The sequence below is a fragment of the Mrakia frigida genome (genome assembly GCF_051309035.1).
Source record: "Mrakia frigida strain ATCC 22029 unplaced genomic scaffold BDY24scaffold_6, whole genome shotgun sequence".
In the NCBI taxonomy this organism is placed as follows: Eukaryota; Fungi; Basidiomycota; class Tremellomycetes; order Cystofilobasidiales; family Mrakiaceae; genus Mrakia; species Mrakia frigida.
The window spans coordinates 639,008-659,423 of NW_027481275.1; the positions used below are offsets into that span (position 1 = coordinate 639,008).

The 20,416-nt window shown below is 55.2% G+C and overlaps 8 protein-coding genes across 8 annotated transcripts; 4 read left to right on the plus strand and 4 right to left on the minus strand.

Annotated features, from left to right (window-relative positions):
* Positions 1 to 608: 608 nt before the first annotated feature.
* On the minus strand, positions 609 to 3,959 carry CDC55 (protein phosphatase 2A regulatory subunit CDC55). Its single transcript, XM_076644435.1, has 10 exons — positions 3,664 to 3,959; positions 3,079 to 3,176; positions 2,872 to 2,906; positions 2,605 to 2,720; positions 2,057 to 2,392; positions 1,694 to 1,858; positions 1,321 to 1,582; positions 972 to 1,164; positions 838 to 904; positions 609 to 748 (listed from the first exon to the last, which is right to left on the minus strand). The coding sequence occupies exons 1-10, from the start codon at positions 3,752 to 3,754 to the stop codon at positions 729 to 731; spliced, it is 1,383 nt and encodes a 460-aa protein (XP_076499227.1). The 5' UTR covers positions 3,755 to 3,959; the 3' UTR covers positions 609 to 728.
* Positions 3,960 to 4,058: 99 nt separating this feature from the next.
* On the plus strand, positions 4,059 to 4,751 carry BDY24DRAFT_412973 (uncharacterized protein; the record flags this gene model as incomplete). The annotated part of the gene is made up of 4 exons (XM_076643129.1): positions 4,059 to 4,132; positions 4,425 to 4,460; positions 4,527 to 4,549; positions 4,654 to 4,751. The coding sequence occupies 4 exons, from the start codon at positions 4,059 to 4,061 to the stop codon at positions 4,749 to 4,751; spliced, it is 231 nt and encodes a 76-aa protein (XP_076499228.1).
* Positions 4,752 to 4,932: 181 nt separating this feature from the next.
* BDY24DRAFT_433487 (J domain-containing protein) lies at positions 4,933 to 7,650 on the minus strand. The gene is made up of 7 exons (XM_076644114.1): positions 7,380 to 7,650; positions 6,990 to 7,245; positions 6,824 to 6,870; positions 6,696 to 6,724; positions 6,569 to 6,600; positions 5,623 to 6,466; positions 4,933 to 5,478 (listed from the first exon to the last, which is right to left on the minus strand). The coding sequence occupies exons 1-7, from the start codon at positions 7,530 to 7,532 to the stop codon at positions 5,421 to 5,423; spliced, it is 1,419 nt and encodes a 472-aa protein (XP_076499229.1). The 5' UTR covers positions 7,533 to 7,650; the 3' UTR covers positions 4,933 to 5,420.
* COX11 (Cox11p) lies at positions 7,651 to 9,435 on the plus strand. The gene is made up of 7 exons (XM_076639253.1): positions 7,651 to 7,764; positions 7,858 to 8,151; positions 8,289 to 8,591; positions 8,709 to 8,723; positions 8,840 to 8,952; positions 9,052 to 9,105; positions 9,221 to 9,435. Exons 1-7 carry the CDS (start codon positions 7,735 to 7,737, stop codon positions 9,390 to 9,392), a joined length of 981 nt encoding a protein of 326 aa, XP_076499230.1. The 5' UTR covers positions 7,651 to 7,734; the 3' UTR covers positions 9,393 to 9,435.
* A 5-nt stretch (positions 9,436 to 9,440) lies between these two features.
* BDY24DRAFT_253931 (uncharacterized protein) lies at positions 9,441 to 10,881 on the plus strand. The gene is made up of 3 exons (XM_076636804.1): positions 9,441 to 10,274; positions 10,379 to 10,740; positions 10,827 to 10,881. The coding sequence occupies exons 1-2, from the start codon at positions 9,645 to 9,647 to the stop codon at positions 10,727 to 10,729; spliced, it is 981 nt and encodes a 326-aa protein (XP_076499231.1). The 5' UTR covers positions 9,441 to 9,644; the 3' UTR covers positions 10,730 to 10,740; positions 10,827 to 10,881.
* An 862-nt stretch (positions 10,882 to 11,743) lies between these two features.
* BDY24DRAFT_412977 (uncharacterized protein) lies at positions 11,744 to 15,966 on the plus strand (the record flags this gene model as incomplete). Its single annotated transcript, XM_076643130.1, has 6 exons — positions 11,744 to 12,025; positions 12,124 to 12,246; positions 12,381 to 12,627; positions 12,708 to 12,832; positions 12,912 to 13,583; positions 13,660 to 15,966. The coding sequence occupies 6 exons, from the start codon at positions 11,744 to 11,746 to the stop codon at positions 15,964 to 15,966; spliced, it is 3,756 nt and encodes a 1,251-aa protein (XP_076499232.1).
* A 300-nt stretch (positions 15,967 to 16,266) lies between these two features.
* BDY24DRAFT_380927 (CUE domain-containing protein) lies at positions 16,267 to 18,138 on the minus strand. The gene is made up of 5 exons (XM_076639254.1): positions 17,815 to 18,138; positions 17,299 to 17,666; positions 17,013 to 17,203; positions 16,710 to 16,937; positions 16,267 to 16,598 (listed from the first exon to the last, which is right to left on the minus strand). Exons 1-5 carry the CDS (start codon positions 18,025 to 18,027, stop codon positions 16,393 to 16,395), a joined length of 1,206 nt encoding a protein of 401 aa, XP_076499233.1. The 5' UTR covers positions 18,028 to 18,138; the 3' UTR covers positions 16,267 to 16,392.
* Positions 18,139 to 18,140: 2 nt separating this feature from the next.
* HOS2 (histone deacetylase HOS2) lies at positions 18,141 to 20,369 on the minus strand. The gene is made up of 6 exons (XM_076639255.1): positions 20,210 to 20,369; positions 20,071 to 20,133; positions 19,804 to 19,961; positions 19,464 to 19,724; positions 18,965 to 19,390; positions 18,141 to 18,842 (listed from the first exon to the last, which is right to left on the minus strand). The coding sequence occupies exons 1-6, from the start codon at positions 20,306 to 20,308 to the stop codon at positions 18,287 to 18,289; spliced, it is 1,563 nt and encodes a 520-aa protein (XP_076499234.1). The 5' UTR covers positions 20,309 to 20,369; the 3' UTR covers positions 18,141 to 18,286.
* Between the last annotated feature and the right edge of the window lie 47 nt (positions 20,370 to 20,416).

Consider the following 20,416-nt stretch of genomic DNA (forward strand, 5'->3'; position numbering starts at 1 on the left):
TTTCGATTTCTTCCTTCTCTTCCCTTCGCTTCCCTTCGCGTCGCTTCACCCTCCCAACTCAGCCCAACTCGTACACTCCCTCCTCCCCGTCGCTTCCCCTTCCTTCTCCCTACATCGCGCCAAGAAGAAAAGAAAAACAAAAGCCTCCTCCCTAGATACCTAACCCTATCGAAAAGAAAGAAAGAAGAGAGAGAAAAACTCATCAAAAAAAACGAGAAAGAGAGGCGAGGAAAAGCGTGAGTAAAGAACAACGAAAAAAAGGAGACCCCTGAAAAACGAAACGAAAAAGAGAAGGGAAAAGCAAAAGAAAAAGATGAACCGGAAGAGAGCGCGTAGTTTAAAAAAGTATGGTGAGGTGAGGGGGCAAGTCTAGATAGAGGTTTTGGGTTTGTGGTTTTTGGGGGGGGCGAAAAAGGAGGAGGAAGTCCCCAGTGTTGTGGAAGGGCAGGAAAGAACGGGACGAAGGAGAAGGAGAGGGAGAGAGAGAGAGAGAGAGAGAGGGTTTGGACGCGACGAAGAAGGACAAAAGAGAAGGAAGGGGAGGTCTGGGGGTATACGGCGATGGGTTTGGTTGCGAGATCGGGACGGGACGGACGGGAGAACGAAGCAAAAAAAAAAAAAAGTTAAGAGAAAGCGATAGGAGGAGGAAGGAGGAGTGGATGGATGCGAGGAGGGTTGGGCCGGTTCGTGACGAGGAGAGGAGGAGAGGAGATCGTTGAGCGAGACGTTTAACTCGACTGGGTCGAGTCTGTTTCAACGAACGAAAACCCGAAGCGAAGGTCAGTCGATGCTCGAAGGAACAAGAGACGGTACGAGAGAGGGAGAAGAAAGACGTACAAAGGAAGAGGTTGTTCGTCGCAGCGATGGCGATCGTGTTCTCCTTGGGATGCCAGCTTCCGTGCAACTGCAAGAACCAAACGAGACAGTCAGAATCGATCTTCGGACGCGTGAGGGAAAGGGAGGGCACTCACAATCTTCTTGTTGAAGTCCGTTCCAGTCGTATCCATTCCTCCCGACCCAGGCTTTCCTCCCTTCGGTCCTCCCTTGACTCCTCCGACCTTCTTGGCCTTGAACGCGGACTTGTCGGCCTGGAGGACGATGTCGTTCGTTGTCTCGACGTCGTAGATTCGGAAGTAGTTGTGGTAGGATCCCGTGAGGACGGAGCTGAGGAGAGAGAGAGGGAGGAAGAGGGAAGGAGAGGCGAGAGAGGTCAGCTTCCGACGCTTCGTTTCGTTTGGTTTTGTTCGTCTCCTTCCCTCCCGTTCGATCGATCCTCGCTCTTCGACCCAACCTACCACCGAAAAGAAAGCTCGGACTCACGCTCCATCTCCACTGAAGGTACACTCGAACTTGTCGAAGATGCAGTCGTTCTCGTACAGGTCGCAGAGCTTTCCTCGGAGGTGATCGTGGATGTTGATCGTCTTGACGGGCTTGTTCTCCATCTTGACGTCCCAGATCTTGAGCGTGAGGTAGTCCCTCGAGAGGATGAACCGTCCGTCCTTGGAGAACTTGACGTCCGAGATGGAGGAGATGATTTCCGAGAAGAACGACTTGTTGGTGGGATCCTCCTCCTCTTCGAACTCTGCGAACCGAACGAGAATCGAAAAGGAAGAGCGGAGAGAGGGTCAGCTTGAGTTTCGGGAGGCGAAGAAGAAGTAGACGGGCAGGGAGAGAGAGAGAGAGAGCTGCTCACGCTTCGCATGCGAATCGCACAGAGCCGACTCCCTCATGTCCGCGAGCTTGATGGTTCCCTTGGACGACGAGTACATGAACAGGTTGCAGTGTATCGGGTGGAACTCGGCAGCCGTGATGACCTCTGTCAGCTCCTCCATGTTCGTTGGCTTGATGTCGACGATGTCTGCGAGAGAGGAAAAAGAACGAAAACGTCAGGTCAGCCATCTCGTCGTCGACCTCGACCTCCTTCCCTTTCCTCCTCCTCCCAACGTTCGTCTCGAATTCCTTCCTCCTCTCCCAGCCTTCAAACCAAGAGCCTTCCTTCCGGGCCCTACCAACTCCACCGCTCCATCACGTCCAGAATCCAAGCCCAAACACTCACTAAAGCTCTGATCGCTGATGTTGAGGTTCCAAAGGTTGATCCTCAGATCGTCCGCCGAGATGTAGGTTTCCTGATCCGAGTTGATGGAGATCGAGTTGATGTGGTAAGCGTGAGCGTTGGCGTAGACCTTCCTCGGGACGGCGGCGACGATGGAGTCGTGTTGCTGGAGACGAGGGAGACGGAGGGAAGGTTGAACGCCAGGGACGCCTGTCGAGAGGTTGGAAGGAGGGACGGGACCGGAGCGGAAACCACCGTCGGCGGCGGCAGTGGAGAGGTTGTTATCGGAGACTAGTTTGATGGTCTTGTCGAAGACTTTCCAGAGTTTGATGGTTTTGTCTGCGAGGGAGAAAGAGAAAGAGAGGGAGGGAGGGAGGGAGAGGAGGAGAGGTCAGGGAAGGGTGTTTCGAGGAGGTCGTTCGGTTGGAGGGGAGGGACCGTTGGAGAGGGAGTGGGATGGGATGGACGTTTCGGAAACGTTGGAGGTGAAGGACAGTAAGGAGGGAGGGCGAGAAGTGGTAAGAAGAAGGAGATGGGAAGCAAACACGCACCGTTGGTGGAAAGAAGGAAATGTGCAGAGTTCTGCCGTTTGCACCACTTGATACGGTTGATCTTCTCCTCGATCTCGAGAGACTTGAGGTAGTCGAATTCCGGCTCGTGAGATTGGCTGCGAAGATGAACCAAAAGAAAGAGGGGAAGAAGGAAGGGAAGACGATGAGATGAGATCCTTCGAGCTCCCCATCACCTCTCTCTCTGGCGGCTTCCTTCTCGTCCTCGCAACCCATCTCTCTCTCTCTCTCGTTTCGGTTTGAACTCACAACTCGGTGTAAAACTTGTACTCGCATCCCTTCTTCTGCTCGAAAGGAAGAGAGGAGAGAAGGGAAGGAAAGGGAGGAAGAAGGTCAGAAAATGACGTCGGGCAAAGAGAGAGAGAGATCTCGATGGGAGGAGGGGAGGGAGAGGGAGGTGGTCGATTCCTTCTCTTTCATTTGAGTTTCAAGCGATGGAAGGTGCGTAATACTCACGGATTCGTTCCGTTCAAAGAGGACGACTCGTCCACCCTTGTCTCCTGTTGCTAGATAGTCTCCCGTGTGATCGAACTCGACGGTGGAGATGATGTCGGCTGGAAGGAGGGAGGAAGGAGGGAGTGGGTGACAAGTGGAGATCGTTTAGCGATGATTGAAGAGAAAGAGAGTTGGTGGAGGAGGAAGTGAAGAGAAATAAGAGTCAGTAGATGGCTTTGTAAAAGAGCGAGAGGAAGATGGCGAAGAAGGAAGAACGAGGAGATGGCGAAGAGAAGCACGAGGGAGGAAGGAGAGAGAGAGAGAGAGAGAGAGAGAGAGGAGAGGGAGATCAACAGGGAGATGATCCTTCCCTTCCTTCCCTTACAACCAACCCAACGTTCCTCTTCGTGCTCTCCTTGTAGAACACGACTGCGGAAGACTCTCCTATACCTCCTCTAGGTCTCGTTGCTCCAACAAGTTCTCCTCTTGAGATCTCAAGGGCGCCCTCCCTGCTCAGGTCGCGCCCTTCCTCCTCCTGCCCCTCCTTCCACCGAGCACCTGTATGCTTCTTGAAACCACTCTAGTAGAGAGGAGACGCTTACTAACCTTCTGTGATATCCTCTACTTCTCCTTTATCTCCAAAGCACTGAGCGAATCTCCAAGCGTTGGAAGGCGACCCTGACGCATCTGCCTCCATGATTCAAGACAGCTAAAAGGGGGGAGGAGGAAGGGTGGGAGCGAGAGATGTATAGGTGGTCCTAGGGGTAGAGCAGCTCAAGCTGTGCTGGATGAGTGTGTAGAGAGAGGGGAGAAAGGGAGTGAGTGAGTGGGTTGGGGAGGGTCGTGAGAGTTGGGAGGGAGAGGAGGTTCAATCGTTTCTGGATTCTCCCCTAGCGATTTTGAAAGCGAAACCAAAGTCTGGGTCGCTTGTTTCCCAAACCATCACTCTCTCTCTCTCTCTCTCCTCCTCCTCCTCCCTCTCCCTCCCTTCTTCTTCAACTATGATTCCCACCGTTCTCCGTCAAGCTGCCGTCTCTACTCGAGTTCACCGAGTCCCTCCTATCGTTGGAAAGGTGTAAGTCTACAACTTCTCTCAAAAGAGAGAAACGGTCGAATCGGAACGACCGCGAAGCTCACTCACGCCCTCCCTCCCTCCCTCCTCCCTTTCCCTTCTTTCTTTCTTCCTTCCCTTGTCTTTTGATTCCGTTCTTTTTACAGTAAGAAGGGTCTGATCTTCGATATCTCTATGGCGTAAACTATCCCACTCCTCCGCTCTTGCTTCGAACTTTGCTGGATATCGTGCGAGACGTTGAAAGACGAGAGAGCTGACGTTGATCGTTTCCCTTCCTTCCCTTCCTTCGCTCCAGTCTCGGACTCGGAACCGCTGCCGCTTGGTCGTTCTGGTAAGTACACCCATACATCCCCTTCCCGCGCCTTACAAAAATGCTAATCCTTTCGCGTCCTTCTAGGTACGGAGTCCACCTCCCCGGAGGTGAGTCCGGGACTGTTTCCTTCCCTTCTCAACTCTTCTTAAAGCCCACCCTCCGCTCGTTTCCTGACTCTCTCTCTCCTTCCTCCCCCTCCTCTCTGCCTCAGTCCGACAGCGAGACGAGTTCTACCTCAACCTCGAGAAGACCAAGACGGCCGAGAGGGCGCACGCCGTGTCAGAGTTCGTCTCGGGATCGGACGAGTAGAGCAGGAGAAGGAGGAGAAGGAGGAAGGGATTTTGGGGATGGATTCGGAGAGACAACAACGCTCGAAAGGGGGGAGGACGACGCATATATAGGTGGTGGGCTGGAGGGAGACGATGGTATCTTTCGTGTTTCTTTGGGAGGCCTTGGGGGTCGAGGCGAGAGAGGGAAGGGAAAGAGAGAGAGAGAGAGAGAGAGAGGTCGGAAGGAGGAGGGATCCCCCGAGAGAGAGGGACGACTCCTTTCGTCGAATCTTGACCTTATCGCTCAAGATGGAGCTGCTAGAGAGTCAGCAGAGGGACAGACGTAGCTGATCCGGTCGGCCACCAGCTCTTGAGCCGTGTGCTGATCTCTCAAAAGTCAGGCTGAGCGAGACGAATCGACTCGAATCGACCTCCGTTCGTCCTCTCCCTCCCTTTCTCTCTCTAAGACCCTCTTTCTCTGTTAAAAGAGACCTCGCTCGCTCGCTCGCAGGTCGTTTCGATGATCGTAACGAAAACACAGAAGAAGAAGAACAAAGAGAGAGAAAAGACAACGAGATCTATCTATCTCATAGCAACGCCCAAAAAAGAGAAAATCAACTCCGCTTCCCCTCCGAGACGCGACCGTCCGTTCGTCGTCGTCGTTTCCCACCGCTTCCCTCGACCGGTTGTATTGATCCCTCTCGCTCGGTCACATCAGATTCAACTTCTTCAACTTCTCGCACGATTCCAGGGGTTTCGTTTGGAGTCTGGTGGGGGGCGACGAGAGCGAAAAAAGGAAGGAAGGGAGGGAGGAAAAAGTCAGCGTTCGTTCGTTCGTTCGTTTCTCTCCGCTTCTCGTCTCTCGTCTTCACCGATCATCTTCCAACGAAAAAGCCAGCCTGAGCACTCACCTCCTAACCTCGTCCCAATCGGCTCCAATCCCAAAGAACCCCCTCTTCTCCTCGATCCTCCTCTCCTTCTCCTCCATCTCGCTCCTGCAGGCTCCTTGCAACCCCCTCACGTACCCCATCTCGACCTCCCTCTCCCACTTTCTCAGTTCTCCACTCCACTTTCCAGCCTTCTCCTCCCCCCTCCTCGCCTCCGGTATGCTCTCCCAGATCGGATGGCTCTCGAACTGCTTCTGGTTGACAAAGTACGGGATCGAGTACGTCGACGTTTGACGCTGGACGGTGTGCTGCGATGGAGGGTGAGGTTGGAACGAGTACGTCGGAGGAGGGATCGAAGGGGAGCCGAAGAGGGAAGGCAGGATGGTGAGGAGGGAGAAACCGAAGAGGATGAGGAGAGGGAGGAGTTGGACGTAGAGAGGGGGTGGGGGGCCGTCGGTGGTGGGACGACGGGCTTGGGGGGTCGTTCGACGGGTGGATTGGAAACCTCCGTTGCCGAAGGAGAAGGCTGAAACGGTCACGAAGAGCCGATAGGTTAGCGAGCTGGAGGGAGAGAGAGAGAGAGAGAGAGTCGAAGGCGAGACGAAAGGTCGAAAGAGAAATCGAATCTCACTCTGAGTGTTCCCACCGAAGCCACCTCCTCCTCCACCGAAGAACATGTTGAACAGATCCTCAGGATTCACCTCCTGAGCTCCAGAGAACCCTCGTTGAGAGCTGAAGCCTCCTCCTCCTCCTCCTCGGTTGAACGGCGAGCTCGACATGGACGCGCGCGAGTCAGGGTCGGCGCCGTCGCGGTCAAAGACGGCTCGTTTGTCGGGGTCCGAGAGGATTTGGAAAGCTTTGGAGACCACTGGATGTTCCAACCAGCAAGGAGGAAGAAGTCAGTTTGAGACTGAGGCTGAGGAGAAAGAGAGAGAGAGAGAGAGAGAGAAGAAGCAGCGAGGAGACGGACGTTTGAAAGCCTCGTCTGCTCCTGGAGCGCCGCTGAGAGAGGGGAAAAAAAAGATGCGATGGGATGGGAGTCAGTACTGCGAGTTGAGAAGAGGTTGAGAGGACGAGGATAGACGAGTCGAACGAACTTCTTATCAGGATGAAGAGCGAGAGCGAGCTGAATCAAGATCAATGAGGCCGACGAGAAAGATGTCAGCTTCGAGCTCTCCCTTCCTTCTCTCTTCTCCTCTGAGCCTCGAGCTCCCGAGCTACGGACCTTCCTGTAGGCCTTCTTGACCTCTCCATCGGAGCAAGTCTTCTCGACTGTAAAGCAGCAAGGAAAAGAAAGAAGAGTCAGCGTCCACGTTGACCGAAATCCCAAGGCTCTCCTCTCTCCTTCATCTCGTTCGGGGGACGAGCTGCTACAGAAGAAGGGGACGTACCTGACAAAATCTCGTAGAACTGCATCGTCTTGCAGGTCCTGACTCTCTTGACGACCGCTGCTTGTTCTGGCGTATAGTCCCTCTTCTTCTCTGGCTCAGCTGCTTTGGCAGCGGGGGCGGCCGAGGAGGAGGAGGAGGAGGAAGCAGCTGTAGGATGGCGAGAGTGGGTGGTAGAAGCGGTAGGGTGGGTTTCCGTAGCTGTAGAGGTGCTCGAGGAAGCAGTCGAGGCTTTTGGGCGGGAAGGAGAGGCGATTTCCTGGGAGAAAGAAGAGACGAAGAGAGGAGGGAAGGGAGGGAGCTGGTCAGCTCGAGTGTCTCGCCTCCGTTCTTCGAGCTCTCCCTCCTTCGGTTCTGAACATGTTCTCGAAAACAAAAGACCATGAAACTCACCTTCTCAATCTCGTCCAAGAGCTTGAAAGCTTCCGAACTATCCTCCTTCATAGTGAGAGCCTTCTTGCAGAACCGTTTCGCCCCCTCGGGGTCGCCTGAGGCGAGCTTCCCTCGAGCTATCGACACAGCTCGGTCGTGCTGACTGTTATCCATGGGAAAGTACAAAGAGCGAGAGCAGTAAGGGGAAGAGGTGTAGGTGGAGATTGAGTTGGTTGGTTTTCGAGTTGCTGGTCGTTGAGAGGAAAGGGAGGGAGGGAGCTCTCTTCGCTGGCGACGGGTTGGGAGGCGCCGAGACGAGCTCGACTCGATTTCAGAAATCGAGCCTCCTCCGTCCCTTCCAACTTCCATCACCACTATGAACTCTTCAGCATTAAAAGCTTGCCTCGTTAGTACATCATGCACCTTCCTCTCTCTACTACCGAGTAGAACTCAAAATTCTGATCTCTTTGCTGGTCCTTGTTCGATCTCAAAAAAACAGAGGCTTCCCACTCCTTCCTCCTCGTCGAGCTCGTCCTTCCTTCTCTCCTCCCGTCGTTTCCCATCCCCATCGACACCGTCACGCATACCACACACCCTCTCCTCCCCCTTTCGTCGATATGCCACTCCTTCGCCCTCCTCTCCCACTCCTTCGCCAGTAGCTGGGCCGTCAACGGAGACCTACCGACCCATGAGCGAGCAGGAGCAGAGAGAGTACGTAGCGGCCCTTCACCGTGCCACCACAGCTCGCCAACAGGGATCCATCAGAACAGGTGGAATGTATCTGGCAGCAGGAGTTCGTACATCTTTTTCCTTGAGCTTTTTGGACTCGATTCGGTCTCGATCTGGCCACTCTTCTTCCTCCTTCCGTTCGTCGAGCTCACCTCATCCTCCTCCCTCCCTCCGTTTCTCTTCCTTCTCTCTCGTTCGCAGGTCATCTTCATGGTCGGAGCCTCCTACGCTGCCGTCCCCATCTACCGAGCCTTCTGTGGAGCAACAGGATTCGCTGGTATCCCCAACAGCGACAAGTCTCGAATGTCTCCCGAACGGTTGATGCCCACCGACTCTGAACGACGGATCAAGGTCCACTTCAACGCTGCGAAGAGTGATATCCTCCCCTGGACGTTCAAGCCTGCTCAGCCGAACGTGACGATCCGACCAGGAGAGACCGCTCTGGCTTTCTACACGGCCAAGAACAACAGTGATAAGGACGTGATTGGGATCTCGACCTACAATGTGAGCTTCGTCTTCCTTCCCTTTCTCTCTTTCCTCCGTCGCGTTTTCGCTTTGTTCAGCCCTTCGCCTCAGCTCTACGAACCTCGAAGCTGACCGTATCATCCCTTTATATCTCAGGTTACACCAGGAAAGGTGAGCACTTCGTTTCGTCTCGATTTCTCGTCTTGTCTTCCCTCCCTCTTCCTTCCGAGCTTCCGAGCTGACGGCGCTCCGTTTCAACCTCACGTCTCTTTCCTCTCTCTCCTCAGATCGCACCTTACTTTGCCAAAGTCGAGTGCTTCTGCTTCGAGGAGCAGCAGATCTTGGCCAACGAGGAGGTCGATCTGCCTGTCTTCTTCTTTATCGATCGGGACGTTTTGGAGTGAGTCTGAATCGAGTTTTGGTCGCGACGCGTCTTCCCTTTCGATTTGAAGCTGACTTGCCCTTCTGTCCTTTTCCCTTCCTTTCTTCTCTCCTTCAGCGATCCCCGGATGGACGACGTCTCTGATGTCGTACTGAACTATACTTTCTTCAAGTAAGTTTCTCCTTCTCAGTTCTCCTCGTTCTACCCTCCTCGCGTCGCAGGGACCTCTTCCTCCCGCTCCTTGCTCCCCCGTCCTGACCTCTGTCTTCCTTTTTTTGCACTACAGAGCTCGTCGTAACGACCGAGGTCACTCCGTTCCTGACGCCAGCCAAAAGACCATCGAGGAAGCCTCAGGGTTCGCCGACTTTGAACTCGCCAACCCTGAAGTCGAAGGATCCTACATCCCCGAAGGAGCGAATTTGCCTGAGGGAGATTGGGTTCAGGTGGGAGCCAAGTAGATAGGCATGCTTGTTTAACTTATCTCGACGTTTCCTGTGCGAGAAAGATTTTTTTTTTTGCTCTTGCCGACGGCTTCGAGAGATCGGTCACGCTGGAAGGCTGGCCTTTGTCCTTTTTGGGGAAGGAAGGAGCCCAACTTTCTGTCCTCCCTCTGACTCCATCCCATCTCCTCCCTCTTATCTCTCGCCCCCATCCCATCGCACACTGCTCCCACTCGACGAGAAACCTACATACATATACACCAACGAACAATGTCCAACCTCCCTCCCTCTCCTCCCTCTAAGACTGTTCCAATCCCCATCTCCACGACCTCCTCTCCCACCGCTGGTTCGTCCTCGTCCCTCCATCGACGACCGTCCAACTCGACCTCCCAGCACGTTCGATCGCTCTCCTTCTCCTTCGGCAGCGCCAACGCAGCCCCACCTCCTGCTTCTACCTCTCCCTCTTCGACTTACTCTCCCACCACTCCTTCTCCCATCCTCGCTGAGATGAACGCTCTGGCGGGAGCAGGCACGACCAAGTCGTCGTTCTTCTCCACCTCTCCTCGACCTACCTTTGGGAAAGATTGGGCTTCGTCCTGGTCTGGAGCTGGTGGAGGTGGAGGCGGAGGTGGTGCTGTATTCGAAGACGACGAGGACGAAGGAGCAATGGGACTGTCGAAGAGTTTGGGAGGACCTGCGGGAAGTCGAGTTCAAGGTTGGGCGGGTTCAGTTATCGGCTCGTCGAGCACTGCTGGAGGGACCGCTAGTCTCTTGGGATCGTCTACTGGGACGGGAGGGACGAGGGTCGTCGTTCAGAACGAAGGAGGAGGAGCAGGAGGCAGTCAAAAGATCAACGGCGTGTTGAGGAGGTTGTCTTTGGGAGGTGCCGGACTCTCAAGGGTGAGCCCTCCGATCTTTTGCTCTTTCTTTCTTGGCCTATCTTTGGATTTCTCTCGAAAGCTGACCTTCCCTTCCTCTGCCTCGATCTCGTTCGCTCTTTGCAGCCCAACTTCCAACAGCAACCCCAGCAGCAGCAACAACAACAAGCTCCCACTCCCCTCCCAACTCCCGTCGCCGCAACCCAATCGTTCTTCCCTCCCTCGGCCACTGCTGTTCCCGACTTGATTCCTGATCGACCCAGCGCGGTCCCAGAGATTCGACTGCCTCGAGGAAGGAAGGCTTCGGTGGGTGGGAAGGGGAAGAGAGGAATCAGTCCCGTGAGTCCCGTCTCGAACTCTGTCGCTCTCTTCCTTGCCATCGTTGTTCGTGCTGACTGCGGTCTTCACTTTCTTCTTGGACGTTTTCTACAGACTGGGGAGAGGATGCTTCAGGGACACCACGGAGGATTGTTCTAAACGAGAACGAGGTGAGTAAGAAGCAGCAGCGGATCGAGAGGGCCAGGTCGACGAAATCGAGCTGACTTGTTTGAGTCTCGGTCTTTCTTCGCCTCAGAAATCCTCACCATCGAAATCCAACTCATCATCAACCATCGAAAACCTAGCCTTTCGTTCATCGTTTCTTGCCTTCCTCTTCTTGCTCTTTCCTGTGAGTTCTTAGCAGCACCAACGAGGAGAGAGAGAGTAGAACGAGAGCTGACGGAACGACGCGCCTTGTTCCTCTTTCTTTCTCAGACCACTGTAACACCAACCATCACAACCTCACGTAACACCATCCCATCCGACTCCCAGGACTTTCGTTCTCTCCCTCACACGCTCGCTCGACCAACCTGCTCGACCGAAGCCGCCACCCACAGCACTTCTGGCTTCGAGACCCTCCGACGGAGGAGGATCTCCCTCATCGTAGCTTTTTCTCGGTTCTCCTCGTTGTACTTCCTTTCTTTCAAAGGACCACTTGCTTTTGCTTTCTCTCTTCTTTCTCTTCTCCGGCTTTACTGCACCATCGCTACGCTTCTTCACGCTTTCTTTTGTTTTTTCTGGTCGCGGCTCGTCTCCTTCGTTCTCGCTTTCTTGGTCGCTCTCCCAACAACAACACATTGTACCACTCTTCGTAGTCCTTCGAATCCCCAGTGGGAAATCAAAAAAATGACATGAATCAAACCAAAGTCCTGCCCTTTTTTGTTGGGAAATTGACTGGAGACCGAGAGGACGAACACGCGAAGCTCGCAGGAGGGCGAATCCTCCTTTGTTTCCTTCCTTCTCCTTCAACCACGACCACGCGACCTCCTACCGACTCTAGGGCTACCACCTCTACGACCCTTCCTCTTCTCTTCACCAAGCGGCCATCATCTCCACTCTACTACCCCTCCAGCCCTTTCCTTTTCGAGCTCGAACGATCCACCCACCACCCTTTTAGGGGTCAACACTCCCTCCCTCCCTCCCTCCTTCTTCCTCTCTCTCTCTCAAGCGAGGATGGATCGCCACGCCTCCCCTCCGAATACACCGTTAACTCAAGAGTTCAACGAAGCCTCTTCCACCATCGAGGATCTCACCGCTTCCCTGACTTCCATTCATCGTCGCGTCTCTACTGGAACTCCTTCCCTTCGAGGTCACGGAGAGGATTCCTGGGAGGAGGAGAAGAAGGAACTCGAAGGGGAACTCATGCTTTGTGCAGAGATAGGACAAGCTCTACTGAGGAGGCATGAGAGTTACGTTGGGAAGGCGGAGAAGGAGGTGGGCGGGTTGAGAGCGAACGTGAGTGGATCAGGGAGGAAGGGAGGGGAGGGAAAGGGGTGTTTTGAGCTTCGAGCTGACCTTGGTTTGGGCGCCTTCTTGGTTGGTTTTTTGGTTAGGCCCAAGAAGCTTCGGATCTGCTGAACGAGGCGAATACCAAGCTGGCTTCGATACAGTCTTCGAATGAGAATCTGGTGTCGAGACTGGCGACTTCGACGAGGGAGAACAGTCAGTTGGAACGTGTGAGCTTCGCCTTCCCTTCCTTCCTTCTTTCCTTTCCGTTTCCCTCCTTCCCTCCTCCGTCTTCGCTCCTTCATCTTCGGCTCCCTCCTCAGCAGAAACTGACTCTCTATGGTATCGTCTATGTTCTGCTCAGCGTCTGCTCCAATCCCTCACCTCCCTCACACTTTCCGACTCCTCCATCGCCACGCTTCGAGCCGAACTCTCCTCCGTTCGAGGCGCTCTCTCGCGTCAAGCTGGTGCTCAAGCTCGCTCTACAGGATGGGAGGACAAGATCAAGGCGTCCGAGAGGGAGAAAGAGGAGTTGAAGGATGAGTTGGTGGCGGAGAAGAGGAAGAGGGTCGAGGCGGAGAGGAAGGCTTCGAGAGCGTTGGAACGAGTCAGTGAGTCCACGTCGTTCTTCTCTTCTTTCTTTGTATGAAATCGAGCTCAGCTGACCGATTCGATGTGCTGGTGGTGGTAGATGATCTGGAGAACAAGCTGAAGACTGCGAGGAGCGCTGTCGAGCAGGCCAACAAGTCCAAGGAGGACGCTGCGAGAGAGATTGTCGAGGACGCGAAGACGAGGATGGAGGCGATGCACAACGACGTGAGTTTTCTCCTCCTACAACCCTTCTGGAGTCCACCAACTCACTTTCGACCCTTCTGGTGGTCTTCCCTCTCTCCAGCTCTCTACTCAAGGACCTCCCAACCCCGAAGTTCAACTCGTTCTCGACGCTCTCACCACGGAGAACGTCACCCTCCGACACGACAACGACGAGCTCCGAGAGCTCCTCGCCGAATCTCGAGAACTCCAGTACCGCTCCCCAAGTCCCAATCCATCCTACCAACTCGACCGATCCTACTCCCACAACTTCTCCGACGCCGAACACGACCCTATCAGTCGATCCTCAACCGCCTTCTTCTCGGACGAACTCGCCGCCAGCACCAGCTCTCGTCGACTCGATCTTCACAGCAGGAAGGACAGCTGGGCTCCCTCGATAGGAGCAGGAGGTGGGAACAACTCGTCGGGAGGTCCTTCGACGATGGATAGAGGGATGGGGAACAGGCATGGAAGGAACGATTCGTGGACTCCTTCGTTGACGGCTTCGGTCGCGTCGACGTCGAGTTACGGAGGGAACGGATCGGTTGGGATGCTGTCGCCTAGATTGGACGAGGAGGATGGCTTTGGGACGACTCGGAGAGGAGTCTATCCTGTTGGGAATGGGTCTTCGTCGGGAAGGAGATCGAGAGGGTCGATTGTTCCTTCGACGAGCTCGTCGAGCACGGGTTGGACGAGAGGGCACGGGAAGAGGAGTTTCAGTGTTGATAGGCCGAGTGCGGTTCAAAGGGCGTTCTCAGTGAGTCACAAGTCTTCGTCTCCTTTTGCTTCTCGTCAAAAGTTGAGACTGATGATGGCCTTTGCTCATTTCTCAGGGAGTCGACTCGATTGCCGAATGGGGACCAACGGACGACGACGAGGAAACAACGACGGTCGACCTTCCAGACGAACCTCTCTCCCCTACCGACTCCTTCCTCGCCGACCGCAAGATCACCTCCTTCACCCAGATGCGACGATCCTCAGCTCCTCCCAACGAATCAGGCAACGGAGGACCTCACGGAGACATCGATCTTGCCCAGTCGATTCGACCAGGCGACTCGGATCAGTTCGTCCCCAGCGGACTTTCGAAGACGAGTCCGGAGAAGCAGAAGCAGGTCCGGAAGCGTCCGATGATGCTCCTCAGTCGATCCAAGGCCACGCAGACCGACGTCTCGGACATGGGAACGTCGACGGATGGACTCGAAGGAGCGTCGCCTCCGCCGAGCACGCAAGGAGCTGGGACGGTCAAGGACGGATCCAGAGGAGGAGGTTCAGCGTTCTCGCCTGCTCCTTCGATAGGTCCTTCGTCCATCAGCGACATGGCTTCGCCGTCCGGTCGAAATCATCCTGGATACTTCCCCGCCGACGGACCTCCTTCGGAAACCTCCTCCATCCACGACCCTCGAACCACCGCCCTCTCCACCCTCATCGACCACATGGCTCGTCTTCTCGCCCGAGCAGTCCAGTCGGACGTCCCTACCCTCTCAAAACGACTCAAGCGGCAGCATCTCCCTCATCTCGCAGGCGACGTCGGCCATCTCTCTCGTTCGACCATCACCTCCATCCTCGTCGAAGTCAATGACCTTCGAGCTCACTTCCGATCCATCATGGAGGCCGAGAAGAAGGCGGATCAACAGCAGCCCTCGTCGATATCGGAGAAGGACAAGATCGAAAGTCAGGTCACGAAGAAGGACTTCCTCTCCCTCATCGCTCTCTTCAAGACCATCTTCACCGAGCTCTCCAACCTTCGAGGAACCATCAACGAGGTCATCCTCGATCCTTCCGCGGCCGTCAAGCTTCGAGACGCAGCTCTCAACGAGGACGAGGACGACGACGGTCGAGGACGAACGAGAGCGAAACCGGCGCGTCAACCTTCAGGTCTCGGGTGGATCGCAGCTCCCATCTCCAAGTTCTTCGTTACACCTCCGGTCGATACTTCGGAGGACGAATCGACGCTGGGGAGTGGAAAGGCTTCCCCTCGGAAGTTAGGAGGAGATCGAGGGAAACTCCATCCTTCGAGGACGGCTCCCAAACTCGCCGCTGCGACAGGGTCGACAGCAACAACAGTCAACGTCGAGTTCGCCTCCTCAGGAGCTATCCGTCGAGCAGTCTCCACGGCAGTTATCTCCCCAACCATTCAACTCCCTCCCTCTCCCAACGGAACCATCTCCGAGTCGTCGCGTCAAGACTCAAGTCGAGGCACCCCTTCTGCAAGTTCCCTCCTCGCTCCTCCTTCGTCGTTGGGACCGTCGTCTCGAAGCGCTAGTCAAACTCGATCAAGTCTTCAAGGAATCTTCGCCGGGGCTCGCTCGGCCGCTCCAGTAGCAGGAGGAGGAGGAGGCTCGTGGGTCATGGTTGGAGGATCAGGAGCTCCTCCAGGTCGCAACGCCGTTCCTCGTCTTCGTTCAGCAAGCTCCCAGATCTTCCGACCTTCCCCTTCCGCCTCAACCCTCTCCTCATCTCCCTCACCTCGTCATCCAGACGGAATCAACCCCAAACGACTCTCCACCGTCCTCGACGCGATGCTCGACCCGTCCGTCAACGCTCCCATCAACGACCGTCCTCTTCGTCCAACGCGGTCAGACGAGTCCATCCGATCCACCTTCACCTCCTCAGGACCCTCCCCAAGTGGTCGACTTCTCTCAACAGGAAGAGGCATCGCACCTTCCGTCGCAACAAGCGGATCAGCTCAGGCCTCGTGGGGAGACATCATCAAACCTCGAGTCGCTTCCGGCCAGGGTGCGATGTTTGCAGGCCTCAAATCTCGCATAGCAGCCTTCACCTCCGATACCTCAGCCTCCCTAGCAGCTCCCTCTCCCACCATCCAAACCTCCACGACCACCAACTCCAACCCCAGCCCTTCCTCCTCTCCACCGCGAGCCATCCCTCCCAATCGGTCGAGATCGTCGCTCGGAGTCGGATCAGGCTCAGGAGCCACTCCTCCCTCCCTCGCTTCCGCACCTTCTCGGACAGGACTCTTCGGAGGACTCGCCAGCTGGGCTGGAACGAGCTTAGTCGAGGCGGCGAGTCCGCTTGCGGCTGGTTTGGCGAAGGAGGAGGGAGAGGAGGAAGAGCAGCCCCCTAGTCCTGATCTACCGGATAGGAGGACAGGAGCGGCTGGGATGGACGTGTATGGACGGTAGACGTAGACATTTAGACTTCGTTTGGTCCTTCTTGTTTGGCGTCCGTTCAGTTTCGTTTGCTCCTGCTCGACGCGTCGTTCTCTTTCTCTTTCTCTCCCTTTCGTCCCTCTTTTGTAGCATTGTTTCTCCTTCTTTTCAGCCATCTCCACCCTTCTTTGCATCTCCTCACCTTTTGCACCTTCATCTTTCCTCTCCCTTTCGTTTTTTCCCGTCGCTTTGGCTCCATCGTGTTGTACCTTCCGTCGTTTCTTTCCTTCTTTCAGTATTTGCACACGAACACAACGCACGCACTATCGTCCATGTGGTTCAGAAAAATCAACCTCCGTCAAAATCAAAGTCACGAAAGCACAAAGCCAAACATATCTAGGGTATCTATCGAGATCATCCGAATCAAACACGCGTCGCGTCTCGTCCTCTCCCGCCGGTTTATCGACGGTCCTCATCCTCGAAAGGGTTGGCGGTATACGACAACGCATCGTCGTCATCGTCATCGTTATCCTCCGACTTCCTAGCTGGAGCAGGGACCTTGACGGGAGTGGCCGAGGCGGGGACGGGGGAGGACGAAGGGGAGAGGATGGGCGTTGGCTTTCCGTCCAGGGAAATCTTCTGTTTCGGAAGGAGTCCGAGCTTGGCTGTGAGGGAGTCGAAGGACGCATTCGAGAGAAAGAAAAAGAGAAGGAGGTCAGTGCCGGGAAAGGGAAGAGGACTGAAACAGCACGACGAGAGGAAACGAGACGACTCACCGAAATCGATCCGAGCCGAAGGCGACGAGCTCAAGTTGGAGACTGGAGGACTCGTTCCAAGCATGTTGGGACTCTGCCTTCCACCGGTGTTGTCCCTCCTGATCTCATCGCTTCGTTTGCCCGAGTTGGAGGAAGGAGGAGAGGAGAGGTTTCGATCGTCCTTGGTTGGAGGGATGGGAGCGTTGTGGGTCGTGGGAGAAGGGTGGTAGATGTTGATCGAGCTGGCGTCTGAGAAAACGCAGAGAAGAGGAATCAGCGAGCGGAAAAAGAAGGAGAGATGGAAGAGGAGAAGCGGACACGAACCCGACGTCGGTGTGAAGGAACCATCCGTCGACCAATCCGACGCCGGGTAGTCAGGGTTCTGCGTCCGAGGAGCCGAGCTGTACTGCTGAGGAGGATTGGAGGTAGGGTACTGGTTCGAGGAAGGGTTGACGGGGTAGTTGTAGTCGTTCGAAGAGGAAGATTGGTTGTTCTGATTTCCTCCAGTGGTCGCGCTTGAGGATTGGACAACGACGCAAGATATCAGCTCTCCCATCCACCGATTCGCTCCCTTTCTTCGAACATCAGAGATAACAATCTAGGAACTCACTTTGCTACCTTGGCCTGCACACTCTTCATGAAGCCCGAAGCCATGAAACCAGTGAAGGCTTTCTTACCTTCGACAGCGATTTTGTTGAACTGCTCCTCGATTCCTGGACCGAGTTGGTTCTGCTGCTGAACTCCTCGTTCTTGAGTGTCCGCTCCGTATCCGTAATTCTGACCTTGGCCTGGAGGGGGAGGTGCTCCTCTACGAACTCGAGGTTGGTAGGGCAAGAGGGAGGGATCCGTGACTCCGCCTCCTCCAGCTCTGATCTCGCGTTGATGAGACCGAGCTTGACGGTGAGCAGCAGCGTCGTTCTCGTCCTGAAGAGCGAGAGATCGAGCGAAATCCTCGTCGAGATCGGATTGGGAGCGAAGCTGAGGTGGGGTGAAGGAGAGGATGAAGGGAAGAGAGGAGGGAGGAGGGGAGGAAGGAGAGATGGTCAGCTTGGCTCCTCCTCCCTCCTTCCTTCCTTCCCTCTTCTGCTCGTTGTTCGTCCTGAGAACTCAGACTGATATCACTCACGACATCCTCCCCAGGTCTCTCCTCAGGTACAAAGCTCTCATCCGTCATCGCCAGCAGAGACTCTACAGCTCGTTCGTCGTTGTTTCCGTGAGCTTGGAGGACCTCCTTCAGTATGCTCTCTTCGACAGTGGGGAACATTGCCTGCAGGGAAGCGATCTTGGGATCCGTAGAGGGTGGAGCAACGGGGGTGGTGGTAGGATCGAGGTCGGACATCGTTCAAGAATGGGAGGGATGGCGAGAGAGAAGGAGGAGGTGATCGTTGGCGGACTCTCCGAAGCGACGACCCGCGGAGAGAGCGAGCAGTGCCTTGAGACGTCACCCTTTTTTTTCGACAGAAGGAGAAGACAAAAGTTGTGAATCGAGCTGAGACGAGACAAAAGAGAGGATATAAAGCGAGTCGATTTAAACGGAGGGTATCAAGAGAGCGAAACGAAGGGTATAACGCCAAACAAAACGAAGGAGGGGATCGCGTCTAATCCGTCCAAAGCTTCGCCTTCCCTTTCCCCTTCCCTCCTCCTCCACCAGAACTAGGCTTCCCCGACCCAGTCGTCGTCATCGTTCCAGCACTCACCACCACCGCCGGTTTCACCTCCTCGGCCACCCCAGCCATCGCACCAGCACCACCCAACTTATCGACGTCCCCCTCCCCGTCCTTCTCCCCGTCGAAGAACTCGTTCCTCTTCCTATGTCCATCCTCCCTCCCCTTCTCCGTCCCGTTTCCTTCCGTCTCGTCCTCCTTCTCCTCCGCATTCCGCTCCTCCGCTTCCATCCAGCCCATCAGATCAGGAGGGATCTCCTGCATCTGAACCGAAGGAGCTCCGTTCATGAACCGCAACTTCTCCCGTATCGAGACTCGAATCCGTTCGAGCGAGGCTCGGGTGTTGAGGTTTTCGACTCGGCCGGTGAGGGGCGGGTGGAGCTTGTAGTCGGGGTGGAAGAACTCGTCGTAAGGCGTGTGAGGGAGAGCGTCGGGGACGGCGGTTCCAGTGAGGACAGCGGTTTCGTAGGCCCAGCAGCGAGAGACGTTCCTGTGAATCGATGAAAAGCGAAGCCAGAGGAACCAGAGTGGATCAGTAAACGAGGAAGAGAGTTGAGAGGAAGAGGGGAAGGACATAGAAGGAGAAAAGGAGAGAGAAACAAAGCGACTCACCGTATCGTGTACCCTCCTCCTCCCACGACGATCATCGGTAAATCGAAAGACTTGATGAACCTCACACACTCCCCATGAGCCGCCACCGACAGATTGAACGCTCCCAATCTATCACACCCCAACGAATCCGCTCCGCACTGAAGGACAATCGCACTGGGTCGGAAGGTCGCGATCGTTGGTTCCATGACTGCCTTGAAGAGAGCGAGGTAGCTCTCGTCGTCGATTCCATCCTGGAGAGGTACGTTGAGAGAGAAGTATTTGCCGAGTCCGTTTCCTATCTCGTCGACGGCTCCGGTTCCTGGAAAGAAGTCTCCGGCGTACTTGTGGAAGGAGACGGTGAGGACTCGATTCGACTGGTAGAAGGCTTCCTGAACTCCGTCTCCGTGGTGGATGTCGATGTCGATGTAGAGGACTCGGGGATTATGACTGAATTACAAAGATGGAAAGAAGTGTGAGCTTCTGAGACGGAAAGAAAGGGAGAGAGAGACGCGAAACTCACCGAAGGAGTTCGAGAATAGCGAGGACGATGTCGTTCACGTAACAGAATCCACTCGCCTCTCCCTTCTTGGCATGATGAAGTCCTCCCGACCAGTTGATAGCGATGTCCGTGTTTCCCTGAGCGAGTTTCCTGGCTGCGATGAGGGAGGCTCCGGCGTACTGCTTGCAGAAGTCGTAGAGACCAGAGAAGACGGGGCAGTCGTCTCCGAAGTTGAAGCGAGAGAACATGGCTTGGAGAGATGCTGGAGCGGAGGGAGTGACTCTGGGAGATGCAGAAGAAGAAGGGCTATCAGCGGAGTGACTCGAGAAGATGGTAGATACTCGAGGAGGCGACGACGAACCTGGATAGAAAGTCGACGTAGTCCGAGTCGTGAAACATCTCGAGCTCATCCTTTGTTGCCTCTCGAGGGGAGTAGACGTCCATCCGTTTGTGAAGACCGTAACCGAGAACGAGGGAGTTGGTGAGAGTGAGTCGATGGGGTTTCATGGGGTGTCGTTCCTACAGAAGGAGGGAGGCAGGAGAGGGAGGGAGGAAAGGAAGGAAGGAGGGAGGAGCAAGGTCAGCTTCGACGGAAGGAGAGCAGAAGGTTGAGAGAGGTTGAGCTCACTCCGTAGTGGTATTCTCCAACTGATTTGGGGAAGTAGTATGAAACTCGAGGATCTGAATGAGGCTGTGAAGAAAAAAAGAGCATGTTTAGAGGGTCGTTGGGGAGAAGAGGAGGAGGGAAGGAGAAGGGAGAAGCTGACCTGAACATGACTCTCTTCGTATTGAGGGATTGCCAGGCTCTTCCTGTCGTAGAAGAAGGGCGAGTCGCTGTATGTCTGCACTACGTCGGGTCCAGCCATTCGAGAAGAGGACCCAGAGGTGCAAGAAGGAGAAGGAAGGGGTCCAGAATCGGGGTCGGCGTTGGAAGGAGAGGAAGGAAAGGAAGGTCGAGCTCGAAACGATTCGAC